Source organism: Cyprinodon tularosa, unplaced genomic scaffold, assembly GCF_016077235.1.
Source record: "Cyprinodon tularosa strain WSP-4 unplaced genomic scaffold, ASM1607723v1 ctg331, whole genome shotgun sequence".
NCBI classification, from domain to species: Eukaryota; Metazoa; Chordata; class Actinopteri; order Cyprinodontiformes; family Cyprinodontidae; genus Cyprinodon; species Cyprinodon tularosa.
The window spans coordinates 548,317-576,313 of NW_024039043.1; the positions used below are offsets into that span (position 1 = coordinate 548,317).

At 35.3% G+C, this 27,997-nt stretch overlaps 1 protein-coding gene across 1 annotated transcript in view; it reads left to right on the plus strand.

Moving 5' to 3' along the window:
* rgs7a (regulator of G protein signaling 7a) overlaps positions 1–27,496 on the plus strand; it is a 78,711-nt gene extending 51,215 nt beyond the window's left edge. The window contains exons 4-18 of the mRNA XM_038293908.1: positions 4,393–4,443; positions 12,556–12,662; positions 14,855–14,906; positions 17,251–17,315; positions 17,583–17,659; positions 17,847–17,928; positions 21,341–21,415; positions 21,524–21,622; positions 22,088–22,149; positions 22,711–22,821; positions 22,928–23,053; positions 24,295–24,481; positions 24,638–24,727; positions 25,177–25,213; positions 26,694–27,496. Of these exons, the coding sequence (XP_038149836.1) occupies positions 4,393–4,443; positions 12,556–12,662; positions 14,855–14,906; positions 17,251–17,315; positions 17,583–17,659; positions 17,847–17,928; positions 21,341–21,415; positions 21,524–21,622; positions 22,088–22,149; positions 22,711–22,821; positions 22,928–23,053; positions 24,295–24,481; positions 24,638–24,727; positions 25,177–25,197 (1,205 nt within the window). The 3' untranslated portion in view covers positions 25,198–25,213; positions 26,694–27,496. The remainder of the gene's footprint in view (positions 1–4,392; positions 4,444–12,555; positions 12,663–14,854; positions 14,907–17,250; positions 17,316–17,582; positions 17,660–17,846; positions 17,929–21,340; positions 21,416–21,523; positions 21,623–22,087; positions 22,150–22,710; positions 22,822–22,927; positions 23,054–24,294; positions 24,482–24,637; positions 24,728–25,176; positions 25,214–26,693) is intronic.
* Positions 27,497–27,997: the final 501 nt, after the last annotated feature.

Genomic DNA, 27,997 nt, shown 5'->3' on the forward strand with positions numbered 1-27,997 from the left:
ACAAACAAAAAACAAACCTCTCCATTGTAAAGCCCAAAACATGTAAACGTGTGTGAATTTGCATGTGTCACAGAATACACATGTAATACAATTTCTTAGTTAAATTCTGTGTGCTGTGCTTTTAACTTCAGTTTGAATAGTCGGGATCTGTTTAGCTCATAAGTGCTAGATAGGAATACCTGGAGGACCGTATATTCAATAAATACTAAACTATTGATCAGAAACATTGTTTCCTTTTACTACCTACTTTCATTACTGCCAACACTAGTCAGATAGCACCCATTATACAGACTGCTGATGCACTTTGGCTGAAGAGTTCTTAACAGTTCTGCTGAACTGCAATTATCACAATCAGGTGTGTTGAAGTAGAGAAAGATCTAAAACATGCAGAGCAGAATGCCCTGAGGACCGGGGTTGAAAAACACTTCCCTAGATTACCATCATAGGGACATAGAAGAGGCTATGTTAAGATTAAATGTTAGTAATGCTTTAAGTATCAACTGTTTGTTTTTGTTTAGTTTTTTTGTTCTCGCAGCTTATATTTTTTCTGTACTTTTAGGACAACCCGGAGAGTAAAGTCGAAGAAACGATAATTAAAGGCACTGATCATTAAATTAAACATCTGGGGATAAAAATACTGAGCAGCAAAGAAGTTGTCACTTTTCTCTATGTTCTATAAATTTTATATAGAATGATTTGTACTTCAGATTTTTTCAAGATTTTCTATTGGAAATTTTTTTTAGGAAAGATTGACCATTGGTTTAACAAGACAGGGAATCTGAAATAAAAATGTATTTAAAAGGCTGTGTGCTTTGTATTTTAGCAAAATCAAAAGTTACTTTTGTTATTTAAGCCTCTCAGCCCTGGTTATCTAGACGGCGTGTGTGTCTGCTAGCTGTGAATAGATGAGATGACATGAGATGATGCTGTCAATCTCAAATAAAAAATAAAGACCAGAAATCTTTATTTATTTGAAAATTTTTTGGATGCATCAAATAAAAGTTGAGGAAAAGTTAAGGTCACTTTCTATCCTAAGTGAACTAATGACTCCTCTATTGCATGAAAATTTTTAAACTAATATTTACTAATTGCAACCATCAGATATAATTAAAACATGTTTTTCTTACAGTAGCTTTTAATATTAAATCATTCAAAGCTTTTCTGTTTTCATCGAATGTAAGATTATTAAATTTTACTGAAAATCATTTTACTGAAATTTTGCATTAAAAAAGACAAATTTTAGATGTTCTTTAATTTGTTTTCATTTTGCAGCATTTTTTAAATACAAAAAAAATCAGATGTAAGGAAGATAATTGTTGACCTCTGCAAGTATGACTCATTCTAAGGTACAATTTCTACTTACCCGACAGAGGCCCCATTAATCTAAAGGAAAAGTCATTGCTCCAAAATCACATATTTGTGGTTTTGTGTAAATAAAAATCAAGTGTTTTGCCAACAATCTGTGGAAGACAAATGGGAAAGATTGCAAGTCATATAGCAGCATCCCAACTTACAAGTACAAAAGAGGCACAATCACTGTTGGGGTAAATTTCCAGCTGAGAAAATAGTAAATTTCACAAAATAAACAGCATCATGGTTTTAAAAACTTATGTGGAAATATTGAAGCAACATCTAGCAATAACAGCAAACAGACATTGCATGCATTTCATGCAAGTTTGCCTATCTTACTTTTGGAAACTGTTTTTTTCTCCCACATAAAAAAATTATTTGTTTATATATTTTTTTTTGACTTGACATAGTTTGACAAATAGTCAAATGCAGGATTTTATTGTATTTTGTGGGACAGACGTAAAAAGTATGGCACAGAACTGCACTAATTGGCATTTGCATTTTATTGCCCAATTTGTAAGCCTAAAGATTTGAATAAGTGCAGCTTACAGGTTCCTCCTTTGCTCTATGTTTTGCTTCAGCCCTAGCTCGACTGCCCCTCTACCACAGCAGGGTCTGCTGTGAACACAGGCTAGTAAGCAGGGCCACCAATAATAACAGATAAACAGTTATGGCATAACGACTGGTAAGAATGAAACATCAACTACTGCACAACTGCAGTACAGCCGCAATCTTGAGTATGCATAGTGTAGAGGAGGGGTGTGAACAGCATTCACGGGAGCATGACTGAAATTTCTAAGACAGGCTCTGATGGTTTGTTTTCGACCAGGAGCTGTGTATTTTTGATTACACCTCATATTCTACTGTCAGGGAAGTGAAACAAAATGTAAAAAACACAGTTTTACACTTTTATAACCTTCCCCTTACCTGACATCAGTTTTCAAACTTTGCTTCAATCTTATGAGGAGCAATTGATAGATCATATTAATCTAAAAAGGCAGTCGCATAGCAACATACTGTGAAGTTTCTCCAGTTATTATAACTGTTCTCTATTTGCCTTATTCTTTCAATATACTTCCCTGCTTTGTTTCTTTATTATTTCAATTAAAGACACACTGTGTAACTTTTGGCCACTTGGGGCGCTAGACCTGTAATTGCCGGTATTTGGCTTCTACTAAACATCAAAAATAATAACAAAGATATATGACTGTATACTAGGAGCAAAGTGTTAACTTAACAATCAAATAATAAAGTTGAAAGAAGAGAATTGGTTTTACATCCAGCTTCTTCTTTCAACGTGCCCGAACAAAGCAACTCCTTTCTATGATCGACTGTTGTTTTTCTTTGCACACAATCCCTTTCCCGTTTTCTCTTTTAGCCTCCACAGAAGGTTTAAAGTTTGTCATTGCCTCAGCCTTGACCAGTAGTGGAGCAGGCGGAAAAATAGTTGAGCAAAAGCCTTAGCTCTGGGACTATATAAGAGCCGTGTCCATAAGGCGATAACGTTCTTACGGGTCATATGATCTGGCCAACGACGGTGCATCTTCTTCCAACTTACATAGCCAGTATTTCAAGATGGGAGCCCCATTCGTAGCATTAACAGTGCTGAGCCCTGTATATTGACCTGAGGAATTATTTGAAATAACTCATATGCATCAACTCTTTAGGTCACAAAGTCTGCACTTTCCCTTTAAAGATTTGTTTATTTGAATCTCTTTGAAGCACCAAACTCTGGATAAATAAATTACATTGGTTTGCTATGATTGTGTGCCGTGTGTGTGTGTGTACAGTAGGTGGGATATTGTGGCTTTCTGTCAGTTGTGGGTTTGTTTTTAGATGAGACACTAACCAAAGACTAAAAGGCTGCAGCATGCTCACACACTTGTAGGGATGAGCAAACAATCATTTGATCATTCCCTCTTTTCATTGCTAGTAATGGGGAGCTCAGTTAAATATTATGCAGCAAAATGGCACACATGTATCTATCTATATTAGTAGTTCTTTTCTTTGTGTTGAGTTATTTCCAATTCTTCCATACACTGCCACCTGCGCATCTAGCTGTCTGCATGGTTGTGAAAGTATTTAGTTTCAATATTCTTCCGGGGGAATTACACATTGTGATAAAGTCAGCTCTTGGAAAATAGGTCAGCCTTTTAAGTGTGAAAATGGGGTCATGTTAATTATGTTAGTCCTTAAAAATATCACAAATCAAATCAAGCTGGGTACACTGAAATGCAAGGGGATATAATAGTAGGGATATGCAGACACTCAGAGTAGCAGTGTGGTAGATGTAAGGACAGCCACGAGGCTACTCTGCCTCGCTGCATGAATTCCCCCATGTCTCCGTCTCACACCTTTTTCCTGCCTTCTGTGCCTTTGGTCTACTCAACACACCTTCACCTGTCAGTATGATAGACAGTAATGATTGCTCGGAAAATATATAGTCAAAGTGCTGAAGTCGCATGTTGCGTCGCAGTGTGAAAATGCCCAGGGGAGAGCAGAGGATGCTTTTATGTTTGTCTGAAATGGGAAAATGATTTTGTCACATTCTCAGCGGTAAAGATGCAAAATGGCAGCCACAATCAAGAAGTTTCATGTTACTACTTGTTGAAGTGTCACAGGGGTCACATGTGGCCTACCCCCCTTTCTCCTCTCTACTTTTGTTGATGCAGTTTTGCTGCATGGAAGGCAATCTCTGACTTATTAAACCTTTTGAGTCATACAAATGCTGTTGTTATGCAGCACATAATAAGTGCTTCAACCTGCCATTGTATCTGGTGTCATTTATATTAATGGTTTGGAGCCAAACAGAGCTAGCCTGAAGAGGGTGTCAGAAAAGAATATTGGATAATGGATGGTCTATTACCCACCTACATAGTGCAAGGCGAGATACATTTGTATGGTAATCAATGTTGATGGACAAGGTTAAAGGTGTCATTGTTTTCTGTTTCACTCACATTTATATGCAAGCAGGTATTGCAGCTCTTGGAAGATTCTGCAACACTGCTGTAATTCATATTTATGTGCTTTCTGTTATTACAGGTTCTGACATTGTACAATGGCTCATGAAGAACCTGGACATTGAAGATCAAGGTAAATTTTACTGCTACTGAGATACACTATGATGTTTCAATCATAAAGAAAAAAAAAAAACAATGGTTAGTTTAGCTTGACCTCAGATGTAGATTTCTAAACAGCAATAATTGGAGAGAAAGCTTCAATACACAATTTAACTTAATCACTTTCTATGATTCGTCATAAAAAAATCTAAGATCCCTAATTTGACTTATGACTTTTAGTGCATTTTTGGCTAAATGGAGACAGTTTCAGTGTAAATAACAAAGCTGAATATTTAGCCCAGAATACATGTATACAAAATGTATGTTAAACAGATTTAGGAAAGTACAAAATTTGCAAAGAAATATCAGAAAATAAGGATATTTACACAGAACATCAGAACATGTATTGCATATCTGGTATTTTTATTTTGTTACTTAAAAGTCATTGCCTTTTTCTACTCTGAGATTGATTATTGAGGTTATTTACTTTTATTGATATTTATGTGCTGTGATCTTTTGGACTTTGTTGGGTTTTTTTTTCCATAATATTTTATGGAATTTATTTTATCCAAGTGTTGCTACATAATTCATTTGTGCGTAGTTCCTTAATGTTGCTTTTTGTTCTTTTTGAATCTTCTTTGGAATTTTGTTATCCCATGGTTTAACAGTTCCTTCGTATCTCAGTTCAACTCAAAATGTGTTTTAATCATATCTGGATACAGCTTTTTTACTTTCATTTTACCACTGCTGATCCTTCCTTCCTCCTTCCATCCTTCCTCTGATTAGCCAATTTAGTTTCCTCATCCAAACCCTGTTTTAGTGTTCAGTCTACATCCAGGCAGGTTGTTGTTTCATTTAAAACCAAAAATGAAAAGCAAAAACTCAGCAGTATTTTTGTTTTCATTTTTTAAAACGAAAATGAGACATCGGATGATAAACCATTGGCCAATTTACGCACACTTTGAAAAAAAACAAAACAACAGAAAACCAGTGCTAACTCGCTATTTAGTTTTTTTTTTAGATTAAGTCAAGTGGCCTGACCCTGAAAACATTTGTTTCACTTAATTGATGTCAGAGGAATGTTTAGACCCTCTGCTGAGTGGAGAGTGCAAACAACCTGTTTAAGGGGTCAGGAAGAGCTGGGTCATGGTTAAGCTGCTGGTGACTGTGGGATGGTCCACTTTTGGAGGGAACTGGTAGGATGCATACAAGAGTGGCTCTACATGACGTATGTGGGGCGGCAAGGACTTACAGGTCATGCCACTTGTGAAGAAAAAGAAACATTTATGTCAATCAAAAGTGAGCACTTATCAATTTTTTCCATTTTGTTTAGTTGAAACATTTTTTAAATTACTTTATATATATATATATATATATATATATATATATATATATATATATATATATATATATATATATATATATATATATATATATATATATATATAACAGTCTGAATTCTCACTGACCTTTTCTGTGCTCCTAAATTTTCAATGTTTATGTCTGAATTTTTCAGACATAAATTTTTCTTTGTCATGCAATCCATCGCTCTGCTAGTCAGTCTGTTTTATAATCATTCTCTATTTTCTACTGTCCTTGTGCCGAGCCATCTATAAGTTTTCGATTATTGAAGTACTCTGTTACCAGTTTACATCCTTACTGGGACCTTTTCTATGCTGACAATCATGACAAATATGGATTTTAATACATGCACAATACATAGAAGTCTAATACATAGACTTCAGTAAGAATTTAATACCTACTGCATGGATCTGTAGTATTAAAGCCGTTACTGTACAAACAATATTCCTATTATTGGTTCTGTTCTTTATAGAGTAATGCAGGTGTAACACCAGATAGCCGAACTTACTGCTCGGCTATCTAGTGAACAGCCGGCCAACAATTAGCTGCTTAACTTGAAGCCTGCACCTTGAGTCCTCTAGTTTTTAGACTGATTCTAATCTGTGATTTTACAGTTAAGGCTTTTGGTAATGTTACCGTTAATGCTTCGTGTAAGTTGGAGAACATGTTCTTTCAGCCAACTGCCCAACAGTCCCAGATGGCTGCGGGTTGACATGGCATCACAATATGCTCTGTACAGCCAAATTTTTATTTTATTTTTTTGAAGAATTATTTTTGAAGAATTATGGGGATCACAACTTGTAATAATTGCTGAAGTTTGGGTTGTTAGGGCAATTTTTAAATTCGTTTTCATTTTACATACTTCTGCCACTGCTGCTGACTCTTGGCTTCAATTCCGCATGATTGTAAACTCTGTAAATTCTGCATTAAAATGTTATATGTGCTACATTATTACCTACATTCTTATGCTTTTCTGGATCTCATAGTTGTTTGCATGTATCATTTCTCAGATTTTCACGGGAATCAACTTATCAGGCAGATTTTTTTGAGCTGGCTGACTCCACTGATGCAACTTTGATATGGTAGTTTGGCTGAGAAAAACTAGAGAGAACTTAACACAAGGACACACTTTGAAACTTTAATAGCTGCTAATATTGCATAAATGTTCTTGTTATAAATTATGAAAATCCCTTGATCAACTTTAGTGTACACCGCATAAAAAGAACCCATTTCAGCATTTTTAAACCTAAGAACCTTTGTCCAATGTAGCTTCATGGAGCAGCTTCACAGTGCTACAGTTTTCTTTTAACTATCTTTCTGTCCATAAGCTATTGAAAAACCTGAATGACTTAAACTGCTATTTGGACCCTGCATGGTACATTTAGAATAATGATGAATATGAAACCACACATTTATTTAAACTCAAGATGGAAATGGATGCTTTATGCTTACATCCTTAACCGCAGCAGTAAAAAGCTTTTTGTGATTTTGTAATTATAAATGATATATATGATTATGGTAATGTTTTTGAAAATAAAATAATTTAATTTCCCTATGGGAGTAATAAAGTATTTTTAAATTGAATGTATTTGTGAGTGCTGGGTAAGATTAATAATGTTAGAAGATGCATATCAGACTTTTATATTGGTTGTGCAAGAGCTCTGAAATCATTTTCTGTTTCTTACATATCTGCACAGATTTGTGTGTGTATTTTATTATTTTTGTGCATGGATGTGTTTGTCAGTTGTTCAACTTCTGCTGCACTGTTCTGTCTTGAATCAACAATAATTGTTTTCAGCATACTTACATTTATTGGGTACATTTTCTGCTGTAATCATAGACATGTCTTCATAAAGATTTATCTAAATCAATTTAAACTAAACTTCCTTTGACAGTGACCTGTCTAAAAACATGTCAGCAAGCAGCACTCTTTGTCCCTACAGACCATTTCTTTCTGATTTGAGCATGTTTCACAGCACAGACACAAAACATGCTGTCTTGCCCTGCAGTCACAAACACTATGCTCTTTTTAAAATCTTTTTTACTTTAGCTGAGACCAACTCCTCCAGGAAATGACAAAAGGCTAACAGAGATTCATGTAATTGGGCTCTGCACAGTGCAACAGTTACAGCTGCAGCTTAAGCAAGTTTGTTAAGTACAGGCAGATAAGCTTATATCCAAGCTGATTGAGGATAACGTTTTTTGCTAAACGAATCCCACTATGTTTAGTACCAATTATAAACCAAGGACTGCTCTGACTGAAATATGTTTAGGGAAAGGAGTGACATTCAGCTGAACTGCCCAAACTGATTGATGAAGCTACATTTAGTGCCTCCCTACAAAAGTTGAGTCTTAGTCAATCTCGGTAACAAATCAAAATGTCTTAGCAACAACTTAAGCTTGTGAGTGTGACATTCTCTATCTGTAAAAAAATGACATTGTGGATCCTAACAAAACCGATGTGATAGCAGCAGTGACGTGCATGTTCTTGCACTACCATGTTTTGGTTTTGCTGTGTGCTTGGCATCTCTTGTTTCATCACAACTATATGTCCAGCCTTACACTAGCCCCATTTACAGTACACTATCCTTTTGAAACCATGCAGAGATCAGTCTGAGCATGATCACAGAGATAACTTTAGTGTAAATGGTACACAAAACTGAACCGGACCGTGCCAGACACAACTGAACTGTGCTAAACTGGTACTAGTTCATCAGTAGAGCTTGGCGTGATTCACTTCTGGCTCGGTTCACAGATAACAAAGAGAGCATGAGCACCCCTAGTCATCTTCTTACAGTCAGAAATTTCAGACATTCATAAAAATACAGGCTTCCCTTCCTTGCCACATGATTTCCAATGATGATTCTGTTTAGCAGTGTGATTAACCTCAAAGCCTGTCATTGTTTCCTGCTTCTGTAAGCCATGATTAGACTATCATTTGTAAATGCTGACTTTGTCAAGTAAATTCACCTTTTTTGCCTGACTCTCCGCTAACCATGAAATCTGACAATTACAACAAAACCTCCTGAATTTTACAGCCGCCGCCATATTGAATTGCTTGTTTACCTCTATAGAGCTTTGGTTCCGTAGATCGTCACTAGGAGGCGAGGAACTGTGCTAGTGTTATGTGTAAACGGCCATAAGGAACCAAACTCGGTACAGTTAGCTGCTCCAAGCTCGGTCTGAACTCTGCACCGGTCAGTTTCAGAGGGTAGTGTAAATGGGGCTACTATAATAATGCAACATGATGTAAATCTTTATTTTAAGTAAATTTAAACCGGTGATTCCAAATATTTATTTTTCTAAACTTTTACCATAATTAATTTCCCATTGGTTAGTGTAACTGTTTACCTTGTTGTGTAACAGAATTCAACATTGGCATTAATAAATATTAATTTAAATGGCTCCTAATCTTTCAGTTTATAACCCTATAACTGCTTAACCATTGATTTAAACAGTGCATTATAATGTAGGAACTCATCCAAGGACAAGAACTCATTATTAATTTGCCACCACACTGTGAGTTTGTTATAAAGGAAACTAACAAAACCTAATGTTTAAATAAATATGCAAAGAGCTTCATGGCCTCCAGATTTTCTTCATCCACATTGGACAGTATCTGTGTTGTGTTTTATTTAAAATATGAGAGGATTTCTAAAAAATGAATAGATTCTGCTCAATAACTATGCAAATAGATGTCATACTTTTTTTTTTAAGTTTTCTCTCTGAATTTTCATGGCTTTTATTTCCATTTTGTGTTATTCTAGCTATTTTTGGTTGTATTAGAGTTCGTGTTTCTTGTTTACCCTCTGTTGCCCTCTTGTATGAGTCTCTTTCTCCTAGCTCCCTTCTAGATTCTTCAGGAATCCTTCTTTTAAAAACATATAGTCCAAATGTTACAGGGGAATATTATTAGCTTGTTTTTTACTGACATGTGGTGTGAATTGTATGGCAATGGCCCATTAAAAATGCAGTATTTAAACTACAGTAAACATTGACTTGATCAATACATGTTTTGGTAGGCTCCAGACTAATTAAAATCAAACTAAATTCATTCAAATTCAGTCCTTATTATTATTAGAAAATACACATAAATCTTGGTATGCAAACTGTTTCAAATTAATCAAAAAAATTAAATTAATAAATATGTCCATGTCTGTATTTACAAGCATGTAGTGAGAAAAGCAAAAATCATTTTATGAAATGAGGATGAAAGGATGGTTATATGCACAGATCTGATATTACAGAAAAAAAAAGAAACTGCCGCAAGCAACTTTAGTCTCGCTCTCCATGATGCATACTCACCAAAATGTCAATATTATGTTTGTTAACTGGGTTCAAGTGTAGCCTACAGTTGAATAGCTGTTAGTATAATGTCAGTTTATTTCCCTTAAGAAATGGCTGAAACTATGTTCATCCCACAGGAAAAAAAATGCTTTTTTTTCAAGCTCTTTCACTACATCATAAATTTCATAAGCATACATCAATTAACTATAGCTGATATAAACATTTTACTGCAATAAAATACATTATAGTTGAAAGCTTTTACAACTCCTGTAAAATTTTATTTTTACAATTCAGTATATAATATAGAATTATGGCTAAAATTGTTAAACACATGAAAAATTTGCTTTGAAGAAATGAAGTAATTAAAAATGTATTCCATGGTGGTTATACTGATCACACTGTGGTTGGTATTTAAGAATAGCAATTTCTTGTACATTAATAGGCAAAGCTAGATACACACTTGAGGAAAAAATTCAACAGAAAGAGCAGGTACAAAGCAAAGAAAGAAGAAAGAAAAACAATGATAAAGTATTAAACTGTCCAATTGTGTACCAGCTAGAGTCTGATATTGCATGTAAAACAGCAAGTAATCCAAACTGTGAAGGAGAGATCACTAAAATTATTTCTGAGGAAGCACACATGGATCGGCCTAGAGTGAATACATTTTTGAATAATGACGTTTATCTTTTGTCTCAACAATTTAAACGCTTTTTAATCCACAAAAATTAAGAATATCTCCTGAAGAGGGGAACTCCATAACATTTTTACTTGAGATCCTGAGATACATCGAGTAGAACTGATTTGCTGCACGTTTAAAGGTTAATTTCCAATAAAAGCTAAGTGTTTAACTATAATATCTTTAATGAATATGTCTTACCTTCTAAAAACTCCAGAAGAACTCTGCACAGCATGTGATTGTGTACTTTGGGTATCCATCTTGTCACAGCAGTCTTAATTGTTCATTGAAGTTTGGACCTCTCCTGTTTTGTTAATGAGCCAAACTGCACAGAAATAGATAAACCCAGGAAAGACTGAATAATGGCAGTGTAGAAGATGACGATGTTGAAAGGATAATATTGCTCTTACACATAACATGTAAGATGAAGTGGCTGCGTTAATGAGTCAAGGGATTTTAATAAAGTATGGTGAGTCATTATTTATTAATAAATGGAGCCTTGACACAAATGTGCTTATAGACACACACATATACACAATGTCACACCCCATACTCTTAAAGCTGTAACAGTCTTCTCTGTGCTAAGGGAAAAGCTGATCTATATTTATCCCTCACACATGCAGGCGTTGTGAATCTGTCAGAGAGTGAGAGGGCTGTGATGTACATGTTTTACTCACTAAGCCTCTGTTATTGCATCCTTAGACTATGGGCGACATTTTAACAGCTGCATATTATAGTTTTGCTTGAAACTAAGAGATTAAAGCGCTGCTGCATAAAATATCATGTAAATGAATTGTTTCCTCTGCCTGCTGCTAATGAACAAAATGTGTCAACACATTGAAAGAAACATGAGTCTCAACAAAGGTCTTGCAGATTTACAACTGCAGGAAATACCTGGTGGCAGATGAGACATCCAGTAGAGGAAGATGAGATGTTTTCATTATCTGATGGTTTAAATCAGGAACGGAAAACCATGTGCTGTGCAGCGTCGAGAGGAAGCGGTTTTCCACTCCAACCAGGCACAACACCAGGTGATGTGACTGATGAGTTCCGCCTCTCCCGCTGAAGGTGGGCTAATCAGCTAGATCCCCGGCTGTGCTGCGCGTTGTTAGAACCGAGGCCTGCCTATCCATCTGTCAGAGTACTCTCAGATGCTTTTAAAGCAGCAGTTCCTGATTCAAGGGCTGGTGCTCAAAGTCGTTCTTAAAGTCGAGGATGGATGAGCGTCTTGGAAAGATTGTCTGCTGTTTTAACAGACTAACCCATCTAAAGCCAATCGATGGCAGACAGTTTTATTCAGATGTGTCTAAGTAAAGAGGTAGAATATCAATGCAAAGATTTTTATTTCCCCTCTCCTTTGCTTATTAAGGCTATTTTATCTTGTTTTTTATGAATGGTTACCAATAAATGTGACAAAATGCGGAAAAGATAAAATGGCAAAAGTCATTTTATGATATACAGTATCTAATATGGTCATATTTAATAAATTCTTTTAAAATTTATTTTAAATAAAATAATTTTCCTCCTTCTGCTTATGAAAACATGACTTGAAGCTAGAATACATTATAGTAAACATGATTTAATAAGGAGACGCTGGATTAAAGAAACATGTTAACCACCTGATTGGATTGGTGGTACTTTTATTTTTTTAATTTTATTTTTTTAATTTTTTTAAAAAATGGATAAATTACAGAATATGACTTTTATAAAATGTATATGATCATTTTTACAGTAACAGTTTTGGGAATAACAGGAGAAATACAGAAACAGAGTTGTAATCTATATTGTGTTTCTTTCTATCTGTTTTTATTTTCATTCAAGTGGAAGCTCTTCACTTAGGAACACTGATGGCTGCACATGGCTACTTCTTCCCTATATCAGACCATGTCCTCACTCTCAAAGATGACGGTACTTTCTATAGATTTCAGGTAAGGAAATCCATATACAGAACATTATCCCTTCAACATCAAATAACCTTAACTTGAAATACATTTTTGTCTGGAGTTTAATTGGGCAAGCTTTGGTAATACACAGACCCAGCTGCAGAAAAGGGGGTAAAAAGGGGGTTAAAATATGATAAAGTAGTGCTACTCTTACTTAAGTGGAATTTTTGGATACTCTACCCACCTCTGATAAAAAAAAATAAAATCAATAAATAAAATCAGACAGTATTTCCCAAAGCTGAAAAGGCGATCATCTCCCTGGTGGCAGTAACTAAACTACACCACTATGCCTCCAGCCCATTTCAGCACATGCTGTACTTTTTTTAAATACTACATGCTACAATGAACATAAACATATCTTCTTGTGTTGCAGTTTTAGTATATTTTAAGGATTCTAGTCTGTTTTCTGTCTATAAATGTTATTAACTTATGTCTGTGTGTTATGACAAAAAGAAAATTTGATTTAGATATGGTGGCATATTGATCAGATCAGGGTGTTAACCTTCAGGCCTGCAACTTACCCAGGTTTATGTGTGTTAGGGCACAGAGAAATGTAACATACCATAAAGTGAAAAGTACATAACATAAACATTGTTGTAGCTGTGATGTCATTAATCTAATTTATTCCATTTGGTTGTTACACTTTTGGCTTCTTGCTAATGCAGATAATTCTCCAAGCATGAACTTTTAGTCCATTGATGACTTCAGACCTTAGCTTCCAACGGAAATGTATCCCACTGCTTTCTGCCCACTCTTGTCTGTTCCATCAGCCCTTTTGGCAACAGCCCCCATATTCATGCAGCACCTGCTATGGTGACCACAGCCGCCTCAATGACCTGTCCCCCTTACCATGTGTAGGTGGCTAGCATGATGCCTTTGCTCTATGTTTGCATTGGTCAGATTGTGGGATTGACAGATCAAAGATAGGAATGATTAGAAAGTTGACCACTCCAGAGTAAAAAACAAAAGCCAATAAAACACTTCCCCGTCCAGGGCAGGCACAAGTGTCTGGCTGTGCGGGGACGGCCCCCCTATGTCCACCCTTGCACCTGAGGTTAATAAAACAAAAATATGTAAATTTTGATGTTAAAAATTTATGCCATTTTTCAGAATAAAATAACATTTATCTTACAGATAAATGTTATTTTACTATTTAAATTCTTGCCAACTTATGATCCACTTGTGAAAACTTTTACCATTTAAAGTTTATTTGTTTAACAAATTTAAACCTAACTTTTACAAAACCAACCAAATTGGAAAATTTCAAACTGACTAAATTCAAAAATGCTTAAATAAACTAATTATAGAGGACAAATTATACAAGATACACTTTTAAACATCTTTTAGAAATGCTTGTCTTCTCCCTTGTCATTGTATCAGATGCTAAATATGTCTTAAAATCTTGTCGTATTTACCTTTAGTTTTACTTAACTTGAATGCAGTTATTTTATTTGCTGTTTTGTGATTGTTGTAACTGCAAACCTTTTGTGCTGTTGCTGTTTTTATAGAGGCTACATAAATTGAATTGACTTTAACATCTGACATTGCATGAGCAGAGTTTTCATTTGTTGTTTAAGTCTACCTCAAGATTTCCTGGGAAAAAAGTGCTAAATTCAGTTTATTTTGGTTTAAATCGACCACCGGTCTAACCTGGATGTGCTGCTTCTCTATTGTGCAGCTTGAAAAAAGAGATAAATTGGAATTGCAGTACTTCATTGTTCTTAATTGCTCACAAACATAGAAGAAAAACCACATTATTCTGAATGCCCATAAAGACTCTGACAGTTTTAGTGATTTTTCTTTTTTCTCTCCAAGTATGCTACAAAGAACTGACCAGAGTAAATCAATACCTAAGGCTGTTTTGTTGGTGGTTGGCGTCACTTTGCTTTTATGTGTAATCGGTTCTCATCTGAGGCCAGTCTATACAATGCTGCCCCAAGGAGGGTCAAGATTCATGTTCCTGTCTGCTCTCAGGTCTTTCTGAAGGGAACTTATGTCTCTTATATCCAACACCAAGTCCATTATACAGCTAAATATTTTGCTGTGACTGATGTCGCTCTGTATCTGCAGGCCCTATTTTGATGGCAGTAAAATACATAGATTTAAAGAACTCTTTTGGTTTGTTTTGTGCTGGTCTCTTTGTATCTTCCCTGACAATGTTCCTATCTTTCTCTCAGACTCCATACTTTTGGCCGTCAAATTGCTGGGAACCTGAAAACACAGACTATGGTGAGAGAACTGTTTTATTTTTGTATTCCTAATTTCTTCCTTAAAGTGCCTTGCAGAATTTTTTGACCACCTTGAACGTTGTGACACTTTTGTCAGATTATCACAAACTTCAAAGTAATTTATTGGGAGTATATGTGACCGATCATAACTCATCACGGAGCAAAAAAGACACATTCTTTTTAGAACTACTTTTACTAATACCAGTCTTAAAGATGAGACATATAGTTCAACCTGGAGACACTCAAAGAAAAAAGCTGCAATTATAAAAGTATTTTTTAATTTATGTATACATGTAAATCAATCCTAATGTTTAAAATATTTCTATCAAAGGAAAACCAGCTGATTGCGATGACCCATTGACTCTGCAATCTATCACACTGAGCACTTAGCGACGGTGGAGAAGAAAACTCCTTTTTAACAGGAAGAAACCTCCAGAACCAGGCTCAGTGTGAGCGGCCATCTGCTGAGGCCGACTGGGGTTCAAGGAGATAAAAGCAGATAAAGATATAAATGAAATAAGTTATTAGGCGCACGGGCCCCGGCAGGTACTTTGATGCTGAGAATCAACGTACACTTGGGGGAGTAACCTAGAAAAGGATTACCGTAGAAAAAAAGAAATAAAAAATTCCCTTTAATGTCCCACAATGGGGAAATTTACTCTTTGCTTTTAACCCATCCCCTTGGGGAGCAGTGAGCTGCCATTGTGTGGCGCCTGGGGAACAGCATGGGGTTAAGGGTTTTGCACAGGAACCCAGAGTGGAGGCTGTGGGGATCAAACCAGGTACCGGTACTTGCAACCTTCTCAGAGCACAAGCACACTGTTCTAACCACTAGACCAACATTCTCACACAATAGGTGCTAGGTGATGTGATGGCTGTGGGTGCAATGTGGCCACTGTGATGCTCTGTGGTTGCACTGAACCTGCTGTAATGAGGTGTGGATACAATATATCCACCGTTATGTGCACACCGTGATGTGTTGAGGTCTCCAAGTGATGTGCCAGCCACGATGCACATGCCGTGATGCGCACGCCTCAATGTGCTGAGGTCCCAAAGCGATCCGTCAGCCGCAGTGCATATCGGGGTACACAGAGGTTGCACCTCTGTTCCTCAGAAGCGCATCCTCTTTATTTACTTTGTCCTCGCATTATTTCAGTTTGTTTATTCATCAAAGAGTTTTTGTTGTTTTCTTTCATCTCTCTTGAAAATAAGATCTTGGATCTGGAGTTAAATTAACACAATAAAATATTGTATCGTATAGAGTATATTTAATTATGTAGCATGACATTTAATTATGCATTTCATAATTTCATAATATGCATTTATTCATAACATAATGTATTAGAAGAAGAAATGGTACATTTGATTATTTAACATCAAATTAAATGGTACATTTATTTGTTTCATGAAAGAAGAATTTATTTTACCTTAGCCCTCCATACTTCTCAGGTCACATCAGGATCATTCTGAAAAGCCTCTTCTGATTCCCAACTTGTCGATGTCTCGTGATACATAAAAAAAAACCCTGCTCTATTGCATAGTATCTCAGATTAAAACTTGTCTGACAAAATGATATAGAAAGGAAATAGGCTTAACTGCCTTTGCAAATCAATTTATTTAAAGGAAATGCTGAAAACTTGTGCATAATTATATATAACAGAACAAAGAATCCCAGTTACACACCTTGGTCCAATGTTTCTTCATTAGCTATTCTCTCCAACTGCTGCAGTGTGATGCATCTGTACAAAACATGACACGTGTCTGTATGCATGCACCTGTTGTTCATGTTGTTCACAGTTGGCTGAATAGTTTAATGTTGATACAGGGATGAGCTCTTCCTTTTTACAGCCAAGCAGAGTGGAGATAAAGCCTTCATATTATACAAAATGTTTTTTTTTTGTTTTTTTTTCATTGAATCCCTGTACACCGACAGGTCTTTAATTTGCAGCAGAAGAGGGAAAAGGCCAAAGCGCACTGTGGGAATAATCCTGGGAAAGCTGGGGGAAGTTAGAGAACAGCAGATGCAGCAACTGACTCACGTGCATGATGCCCCATAATGAAAACAGTCTAATGGCATAATGAATCTCCCGCATTATGGTCCGTTAACAAAGAGATGAAGGGATGATTATAGCCTAGGAAGAGATCAAAAGTCAGAGACACACACACCAGCGTTGTAGTAACAGACACATTTGCAGCATGCATAGCTAAATGACCTTTATGTGGCCAGTCTAAATGTGCATTTGAGAGGATTAAATGCATAAAAGCAGAGCCACTTAAGGCTGTTAAAGCCAAGCTGATATTCTGTTCTCTCTTTATTACCATTCTTTTTCCCTTCTCTTCCCCAGCTGTTTACCTCTGCAAAAGAACAATGCAAAACAAAGCACGTCTGGAGCTTGCAGACTATGAAGCAGTAAGTTAAGTAAACCTTCAGACATGCCCACTATTTGTGTGTTAGCACACCTCCAGAGCCTTTTGTGTTCATTTTCTTTATAGCTAAGAAGAAAAAAATATGTTTTGATTCTGTGCTGAATCAGTGAGTTGGTTATTTCTGTTTTTGTTTTCCATGTAATCAGAGAGTAGTAAAGGCTGCAGCCAGCAGCATGTCGGACAGACGGAACAAGCCATGTTTCCTCAAAAGCCTTTCTTTTCTAATTTTTATTTTCTGTTTCACCCACAGGAGAGCTTAGCAAGGCTACAGAGAGCTTTTGCCAGGAAATGGGAGTTCATCTTTATGCAAGCAGAAGCACAAGCAAAGTAGGTTTCTAAAAGAACCCCACATGTATAAAGCCATAATAAGTCAGTCCTCTTGTTGTTATGAATCAAGTCAGTAATTCACGGCTGCTGAATATCAGCATAAACCTTTATAGATGTGCAAGCTAGATTAAGAATATTTAATAATGATACTGGATAGAGACAGTTGTAATTTATTTTTCATCCCCAGGGTTGACAAGAAAAGGGACAAAATTGAGAGGAAAATTCTCGACAGTCAGGAAAGAGCATTTTGGGATGTGCACAGACCAGTGGTGAGTGAATTAACCTATTGCATTGATGTGACTTGGCTCTGCTGGGATTCATTTAATTGCAGAAAATAATATATGTAAAAAAGAAGAATCAAGCTGCACAACCTTCTCTAAGATGCTTAGTTGAAAGAATAATTAGAATGCCTTAAAATAATTTCATACATGAACCTTTTTACATTTTGTTTATACAGAACATACAACAAATACAAGCTACACAGTTCAGTCAGTTTCCTTACGATGTCCTGTGATAGATCATAATAAACAGGACTAAAAATGAAGCATGAAATTTTAATAAGTAAAATCTGAGAACATGCTTATCACAGTATTGTGCCCCCATTACTCTGAGACCTCTAAGTAAAACCCCATGCAATTAACGACCTTTTAAAGTAAATTATTTAGTAAATAATCACCCACTGTCATGAATCTATTCCTCATAAAGGCTTGATTTATATTTGATTTGGAGAAAGTGTCACCAAATTTCTCCCTGATGACTAACTGTTAAATTGGAGGAATTGAACAAATTGAATATAAGACACCTGAACTTGAAGTGCAGTTTCATCAAAATATCCTCATGTGTTGAAAAAAAAAATCAAATCCTACAGATAATCTGTGGCAATATTAACATTTTGGATGCTCTCACCACAGCTAACTGAGCTTAAGCATTTTTTTTTTTTAAATAAGAATGGGCAAAAACGTTCAGTCAATTTGCAAAGGTGGAAGAGACATTGCAGAGTGTAATTGCAGCTGTTATCGAAGCAGAGAGTGGTTCTACAAAGTATTGATTCACAAGAACAAAATAAAAATGCATGAAAAAACCTCTCATATCTTAAGTAATGCCTTGTTTAATGGATACTTTCCAAATATGCACTTCTCATTGTCGGTCCATCACATACAGTCCTGACAAAATATTCAAGTCTGTAATTCAAGGGGTAAGGCACTGTTCATTTGACTTAAGAAAAAGCCCTACATATGTTTGTTACACTCATTTCACTCCCACTAGGAATATAATAAGGTTTTTAAAAAAGAAATTGTGTTTTAAAAATGTCATGCAGTCAGAAGCACTCTATGGATTATACAATCTAACATGCTACCTGCAACATTTAAATGTTGTAAAGAAGCAAAGCCACTGCAGATCACTGATGTGTATTTGCCTTTGTCATACACATGAAATGCCACATCAATAACTGTCACAACACATCAGCTTCAGCTGCGCTGTTTACCTTGTTCCCTGCACACTTGCTTCGCATTAGCATTTAGTTTCCTCCCTCCCGAGTTTAAAGGGTCTCCTCTGTTGTGCTTCTCCCAAAGACAGTTTGCTGGTTAATTGGAAAATAAAAAGTTCAATTTATGCGTCCTTGGAGCAACATAATCAATATTAATTCGAATTTCACAGTGAGGACCGTCGGGTTTCTTTGCTCTGTTCTCCTGCAAGGGGGCGAGATTAGGATCACTTGTTCAATCAGCCGGGAGCTGTACTCTGAAAGTCTGATTTCCTGCTCCTTGACATTATTTTTTTACTTGCCGTGTGGTTAAGCATAGTGGATTTGATTAGCAGAAAGTCATTTATTTGTGGAAAAAGTGTGCCTTCACCCCAAAGGAACTGTTGTGGATGGTGAGTGGTTTTAAGGAGGTAGCACATTCCAAAGAGGCCCTCAGTCTGTTTTGTGTAAATATATAATACCATGAATTGAAAAGCTGTTCTCTTAGGGTCAATAGTAAATCTTTTTCATAATACAGCTATAAATTTGAATATATTTTAATTAGAATTTACTAGAAGTGTTACAAGATATCATACATATTCTACACAGTTTTTATTTAATAAAATGAATTATTAAAAATACACTGCAAAAAAATAGAAATCTCAATAAGTTATTTTTTCTTAAAATAAGTGTGTTTTTCCTTGATTTGAGGAGGTAAGTAAGACACTTTGCAAATGGAACAAGACAATTTCCTTTTAAAATAAGAAAAAACTATTTTATCGTCTTATTTCAAGTAAATATTATCTATTTATCTTATTTTAAGAGTAAAAATACTCATTCCATTGGCAAATCATCTTATTTACCTGCTCAAATTAAGGCTAAATATACTTAATTTAAGCAATTTTTTACTTATTTCTGGATTGTTTTTGCAGTGTACAGCCTTCTTATTCATGCTCTTAATAAGAATGAAGATTTTCACTGGTCTTTTTGGCCCATATCTAAAACTAATCCAACACTGGACCCTCAAAAAGAGTTTTAAAAAACATGTTTTTTATAATATTTTGTAAACAAAGAAAAACTATGCATGTTTTCTACTTCACTCCAGTGGTCCTCTTTGTTTTAGTGAATGTAGTTTCAAAGTGTTTGAATACACTTGCAGAGGCACTGCAATAACACAATTAATAGTGTTTTTACAAAGAAAACTATGTTTTTCAAGTATGTTACAATTATAATGATTTAAATGATAGATATCTGCATACATAAAATGATTATAAGAGCAATATATTTGCTGTGTTTTAGATCAAAGCCACATAGGCAAAAAGATCATACAGAGAGAAATAAAGCAGATTAAAACATTATAAATGTAAGGGATGAGTGGGAGTGTGAAACACATGCGTATGCATATATTAATACGACAGACTGATGCATCTTTTGTTGCATCAGTGCTGAAGGGGAAAGGGATTGTGATCACAATTCTAGACTCACTACCGATGGTGGTTTCTACATTGGACTATTATCCCATAAGCTGTTTTTCTCTGTATGTGTGGGTGTTTGTCCTACACTTGCAAATAAGACCATATAACGGACTTTAATGTATTGCTCTATATAATGCCACCTGCTGGCTATGTACTGTAAGTGCATACCCAAAACCGCATGGCTGCCAATGAGCTCCAAATTCCTTAGGTGATATATTTACAGTAGGTTCAGGCACGCAAACGTCTAAAGCCTGCAGCACCTTTCCTTGATGTGACTATTAAGCACATGGTATTGAGGGAGATGAGAATGCTGAAGAAAATGTCACTATGCAGCAGGATAAACCACAGCAGTTCATCAGATATTTGGAAGCTTGGAAAGAATGACATGAAAATGTCTATAAAATATGCAGTAAAACAGGTGGGACAGTAATTTGGGCTTCATGAATAGTAAAGTTTGCCCATGTTTACTAAAGTATTTTTTACTTAATTTTCAATTAATATTGGGTTTTTCTGTTTTCTGTATTTCAAAGTCTAAAGACAATGTTGTCTGTTTGTCTCAATGAAAATGTGAAAAGCTTAATAATTTGACAATTGTCTCATCTCACATCTCATTACAATGAAACTATAATATGTATCCATTTTACAGGAAATATTTACAGGGGGAGGGAAAAAACTAGCTAAAACAAAAAGTGTGAGAAGAAATTAAACCATGATTTTTTCTCCCTTTCTCTCTTTTCTCAGCCTGGATGTGTTAATACAACAGAAGTTGATATAAAGAAGTCCTCCAGAATGAAAAATCCACACAAAACCAGAAAGGTACATGTATTGTAATTATAAGCCATTTTTGTGCTTGTTGTCTGTATTTGTCTCTCAATTCCAAGCTTCTAATGCTAATGCATATGTGTGTCTGGTTTGTCGTCTCAGTCTGTCTATGGGCTGCAGAATGACATCCGTACCCACAGTCCAACCCACACCCCGGTTCCAGAAGCCAAACAACCTACAGAAGAAGAGCTGCAGGACAAGGTTAGGTCAACGTGAATCCCTATACAGAATACAATAAATAATGAGATATGATGCAAACTAGGGCTGCAACTAATGATTATTATGCACATAGATTAATCTGTTGAATATTTTTTGATAAATTGATTAATAATCAGATAGCCAAAGGTTCCTTAAAGTAGGTCTTTCCACTTCAGGAGTTGTGGAAAGAGCATATTAATGGACAAAAATATTTTTTTTGTTCTTAAATGCAAAATATTTATATTTTTATACAATTATAAAATATATAAATTATGTTTATACATATATGTTTTTTTTTTTTTTTTAGAAATTTGGTATAAGTTCTGTTCTAAATGTGTTGCTCTGTCAGCAATAGGTATAGTTTACAGTATATTCTACTTAATGATTAAACATTTAACAAATTAGTTGAAAATTATTTCAATAATCAATTAATCTTCTACTTCTACTTCTATGTCTCTTTTGTTTCAGATCACCTTTTGGCAATTACAGTTAGACCGGCATCGGCTGAAAATGTCCAAAGTGGCAGAGAGGTAAACATTATTTATTGTGTCCTCATTTATTTATGCAGCTTTTCAACTGCTCTATGCACAGGAATCAAGAGCTTTGGTGACTCTGATGCTGGTTTAGATTCATATAACGTTTCATTTAGTTTGAAACATCTGGTTTCAAAAATATAGCACATTTTTGGTTCCTGTTTTGCAAATTGAATACGTCGGACACGAAGACGGAAAGTGATTTGAGAAAGAAAGCGGGTATAAGCGCCAAGGTGAGAGAGAAAGAGATAGAGACAGGAAACAGTGCAAGAAAATAGAGAGAATAAAGCAAAACAGCAAAAACAGACAACACAGAAGATATACAGTAACTCCTAGAGGTCTGCTTCCATACCTGTATTAGATGAGAGGTAGAGAACATAACAGCAAAAAGAAGACAACAGACATTCAAAGAAAGCATTAAGAAAACAGTTCAAAAGCACCGGGCACCCCTTAGATATCCATGTGTGTTTATTTCAATCACTTTAATACATATTTAAAGATTTCCCCTTTTATGATATTTCAGTTAATTTTCTATTTATGTTCTTTTGTTTGGAACAGTTTGCTGGGTTACACAGAGCAGTATGTTGAATATGACCCATGCCTCTCACTTCCTGATCCATCCAACCCCTGGATCTCAGATGATACCACCTTCTGGGAACTGGAAGCCAGGTAGCTACATGACCTCATCAAATATTCACTTTAATATCTTTACCTGTTTGTTACGGCGATGTAGTTGTATCTTTTTTTGAATGTCCCTGCTTTTTGTCTTCTTAAGTAAAGAACCAGGCCAGCAGAGGGTAAAGCGATGGGCGTTTGGCATTGATGAGGTTTTGAAAGATCCTGTTGGAAGAGAGCAGTTCCTCAAGTTTCTTGAATCTGAATTTAGCTCAGAGAATCTCAGGTAAATAAAGAAAACTTAGAACCTCAACATAATATTCCTTTTAGATTTGATCAAAATGTTGAACTTATTTGGGAATCGGCTATATTAATATATTAACCATCGTTATCTTTACACAGTACAATGAATTAATCAGCTAGAATTAAAAAAGCTCAGGACTTGTTCGAAAGCCGAGTGATTTATCGCCTTAGGACTCCTTTGCAGGAGTTAAACAATGTTTTGTTATGTGGAAAGTTTTTGTGGTTTTAGGACATTTAGGTTTCAGGATGTTTAGAGCCATCATCATCAACTTTTAAAGGTTGTCATGCATCCATGAGCTTTGCTTGTTTATCAGGGTGACTCAGTGCAGATGCCATTGTTTTAAGTTGAATATACTTACTATATACATGCATTATATATATATATATATATATATATATATATATATATATATATATATATATATATATATATATATATATATATATATATATATATATATATTTAAAAAATTCTGCAACAATTAATTTTACTAAAGCAAATAAAGATATTGGGAATAAATTTGAGTTTCCTTTGGCGGGGTCTGGAGAAAAAAAATCAGACTGTTTCCTTTGGGCTTTTTCAAACTGTTTAAAAGGTATGTTAACTTAATGCGATAGAAATATACACTAAGTCTGAATTTTAAGATGTTAAAAGAATTTTTTTTTTATGTATTAAAATATATTATTCTTCTACGATATTATGTTTTCTCTTCCATTGCTTTCTCCAGTCAAAAAGGAATAACTGTTAGTAGAAAGCATACAATGAGACAAGCATAAATGAATGCCACATTAGCTCCCTCTGATGGTATGTGCCTGAACTGTCCCTCTTAAATACTGATACTAATTCCCCCCAAAACTTCATTGTAACTTTTTATCATTATTTTAAATGTGATGCATTTAAAAAGTGTTGTAATAGCACCATGACCAGTTTTCCTAAAAAAGTGTTGATTAACCTCAGATTGACCAGTTTAGAAGACAATTGAGGTCTTATGTTGTGACATAAAATTAAATGCTCCCCGATAAGTAGAAGCAATAAGTAGTTATTCCCACACTCTGTGCCCTCCCACAAACCTGCTAAAATGTATGATCTTGAAGCTACCAAAGCAAGTGCCAAGACATCAGTATGAGCTAAAAGAAATATGCTTGTTTTTTATCCCCTATGAAATCAAAGTAATTTTCAACAATTATGCATGTGTTGTTTTTCCTGCTTGCTTTGTTTTTCAGGTTCTGGCTTGCAGTCCAAGAACTAAAAAAGCGCCCCATCAGAGAGGTCCCAACTCGTGTTCAGGAAATCTGGCTGGAGTTTCTGGCCCCTGGAGCACCCAGTGCCATTAATGTGGACTCCAAGAGCTATGGGAAAACCACTCAGAATGTAAAAGATCCTGGACGGTATGCCTTCGAAGATGCACAGGTCAGTTATTAAGTAACTAATCATACTGATAAGACAAATTAGCAAAATACTAATATAGAGAAATAGAAACTTTGTCCTTTGATATTAAAATAGAGTATTATTTATCTGTAAGTGTAGCTTTTAACCTTCAGATTTCTCATTCTGTTACCTCAACAGGAACACATCTACAAATTGATGAAGAGTGATTCTTATAGCCGTTTCATTCGTTCCAGTGCCTACCAGGAATTATTACAGGCCAAGAAGAAGGTAAAAAACAAACTTAAATCCTGATTTAAAACATTAGATAAGATCTAGAAATGATATTAAAAGACTAGATGGACAAAATACTTAAAAACTAAGTTGTTTTAAAAACTACAACTTAAAAAACAAAAACAAATATTAATTCAATAGAGAGGTGGCAGGTGCAACAAAAGTATGTTTTTTTAAGGGGTGATTGTTGTAGCTGAGTAGAACTGATGTCAAGCTATTTGAAAATACTGAAAATAACAAAATAGGTAAACATGTCAAACATGACAGTTAGTCTGGCAGTGTGTTAATGGGTTTCAAACCTCCTACACTTTCATTGCTTGTCATTCTGGCAAAGATTTGAGGTTTTTAATAAAAAAGAAGAAAACACATCACTGCCAGAACATGTATCTAATAAAAACTGGTGTTACATTTAGTTTTCATTTTCTTTTTTTTTTTGTCTCCCACAGAAAAGTAAAAATTTGTTCTGAAGTCTCTTGCTTCCAGGTAACGTATCATATCCGTTTATTTAGCTTTGGCCCATGTACTGTGTTCTGATGTCTCCATAAAATATAATATCTATCCAGTTACTCTACTATAAAATCAAACAGCTTAGAATATTATGTCTATAAATGTATAAACACGTGTCCATTTGATTGCTCTCTTATTTAGGGGTTGAGACAGCAGGTGAATACAACTTAACCAGGCAACTGATTTTGACATAAAGATAATGTGAATGTTGTCTTTAGCATCTTTAAAATACTATTATGTGTATATTTAGTGTTTACCTTAGTGCATTGTGTTACAGAAATAAAATTTCATTTATATTCTAAAAGACTGAGCATGAGTGTTTATACTATCCTAAACTTGAAAGGAAATTAAAAAAGCTTCCACATTTCCAAAGCCAGCATGTTCCAGGACATTCTCCGAATTGAATTTTGAAGATTTAGCTGAAGAGGAGTACTTGTCCTCTCTGACGTTTAACTGCTCTTGTTAACTCCTTATTAAATAGAGTGGCTGAAGCTACTTGTTTTATTATAGTTGTTGGCTATGCTAAGATAACTAAAATTACATCATTGGTTGTTTTTTGTAGTTGTAATGACCGCTGTTTAAAAGATTATATATTGGAACTAATAATAATTTACAAAAAATAAGAATGAGATTATGCACACATATGTAGCAGCTCTAGCTGTAGCTGCAAGGAACGGTTGCACAGAGACTTATAATTATTCACTAGAAAAAATTGAAATCTACATAAGTAATTTTTTCTTAAAATAAGTTCATTTTTTCTTGAATTTAGGAGTGAAGTGAGACACTTTGCCAATTGAATAAGACAATTTACATTTTAAATAAGAAAAAAATAATTTATTGTCTTATTTCAAGTGCATATTATCTAATTATCTTACTTTAAGAGTAAATATCCTCGTCCCATTGGCAACTAATTATTTTTTACCTACTCAAATTAAGGGTAAATACACTTAATTTAAGACATTTTGACTTATTTCTAGATCGTTTTTGCAGTATTAATGGAATATTCTGAGGTCTGTAATAACAAATAGAATAAAAGGCACAAAAAATCCCCATGTCTTTGCCATCCCATGTCTTAAATCAGATGGCAAAGAGGTTTCCCTTATTTTGCTGAGGAATTTGCAACCCTGAGTGGAAGAATCAATTAATTGGCAGCATTACGTTTAATCAGCTAGCAGAGATGATTCAAGAAGATTGATTTTCTAAGTATTTGCAAGCAGCTCATCAGGTTCCATTTACAAGATATTTTTTTTGCTTCATTTCCTCTGAATATATATATTTGGTTTATGTGATTTTGGGTCCTTCTCTGCTGGGTCACTTAAGTCATTACTTAATTATACTTACCATACCTTAAATAATGGCTTCGAAAATCAAACAGAAAGAAGAAAATGTTTCCCGTATTATAACTGGAATACTTTCTTTGTTGAAATTCAAATGTCCTTTTTCCTTTTGAACACAGGAGGAACCACTGGCAGACAAGAGACTGTAAAGTTGTGTGCCATGCTAAAAATCAATGGCTTTCCTCTCTCTGGAGCATGGAGAAGGGGGGCCATCACATCTCATCATTCTCGTCTCTCATCTGCTATTGGCTTAGCCAGACGATGAGCCAAGCTGCCTGTCCGTCTGTTGTCCAGAAGATGTTGCATGTCCATCGAGAGGATGTTTCAGCTCCTCTCTCCTCTTTCAGTACAGTTATATTTCCGGTGTTCCCAAAAAGAAGACGCAGTTGGACTTGTGAGGGGAGTGAGAGACTGTAAAACAAAATGTTGGAAAGTTTGAAATGAGTGCTCCAGTTCTTTCCATCGCAGCTACTCAACTAGGGCCCTTTCTCTCACTTCCAGCAGAACCAAATGATGTCAGAGAGAAATGAGAAAAATACACTTAGAAAAAGAACCCAGTACAAAAAACAGCTTACACTGATAACTTTAACCAATGTCATTGCTTTACATGAGGTTACAAAAACTTTGTCACGCTATGGGAAGTGTTGTGCAGAATGAATATACAAAATATATATACATATATATTATGATTCTGATTATTTATTGTGCATTTAGGTTGCTTTTTATGATTTGGTTGCACTACAATATTTAGCACATATGATTCTCATTGCACCTGTAAAGTCTCATTCAGATTTACAAAGATGCCGTCTCCGGTCGTACGTAGAACTTCATTCTTTGTTATTCTCTCCTGCATTTATTTTTATACCATATTTAAAGACACTTTTACTTACTTGTATTAATAAAGTTGATCCTCTATCTGTTACAACAGTCTTTTTGTGTGTTTTTATCCGTTTAGTTTATATTTATCCTCTGTGAGGCTCTTTCTGTTTTCTTTAGTGTAAAAAAACTCGAGGAGCCTTGTTTAGGTTTTTTGCATTATTGCAGTCTAACACAAGAGGGCGACAGGTTATTTCTCCATGACTTAGGAACCTTACCATCTCCACAGATCTGCAAAAATACAGATAAATGTGATTTTGTCATGCAAAAGTGCCATCATCCTGTGGCCCTCTGAAAAGGGCTATTGTTCAGATGTTAGCCCTCTGATGTTTTGCAGGGTCTGTTGATGTTTCAGCTCTTTGATGGCAGAAGTGACCGTCTGTGTTTCCACTGTCTATGCCCGGCAGTCAGTTTAGCAAGAACCACAACACAGACAAACATCTTTGTCTTGGCTGCATCAAGGAATGTGAACTGTGGCGTTTTTCAAAGCACGCTCTGCAGATATGCATTCAGTGATTTATGGGCTGGAGGTTATGAGACTTAATGT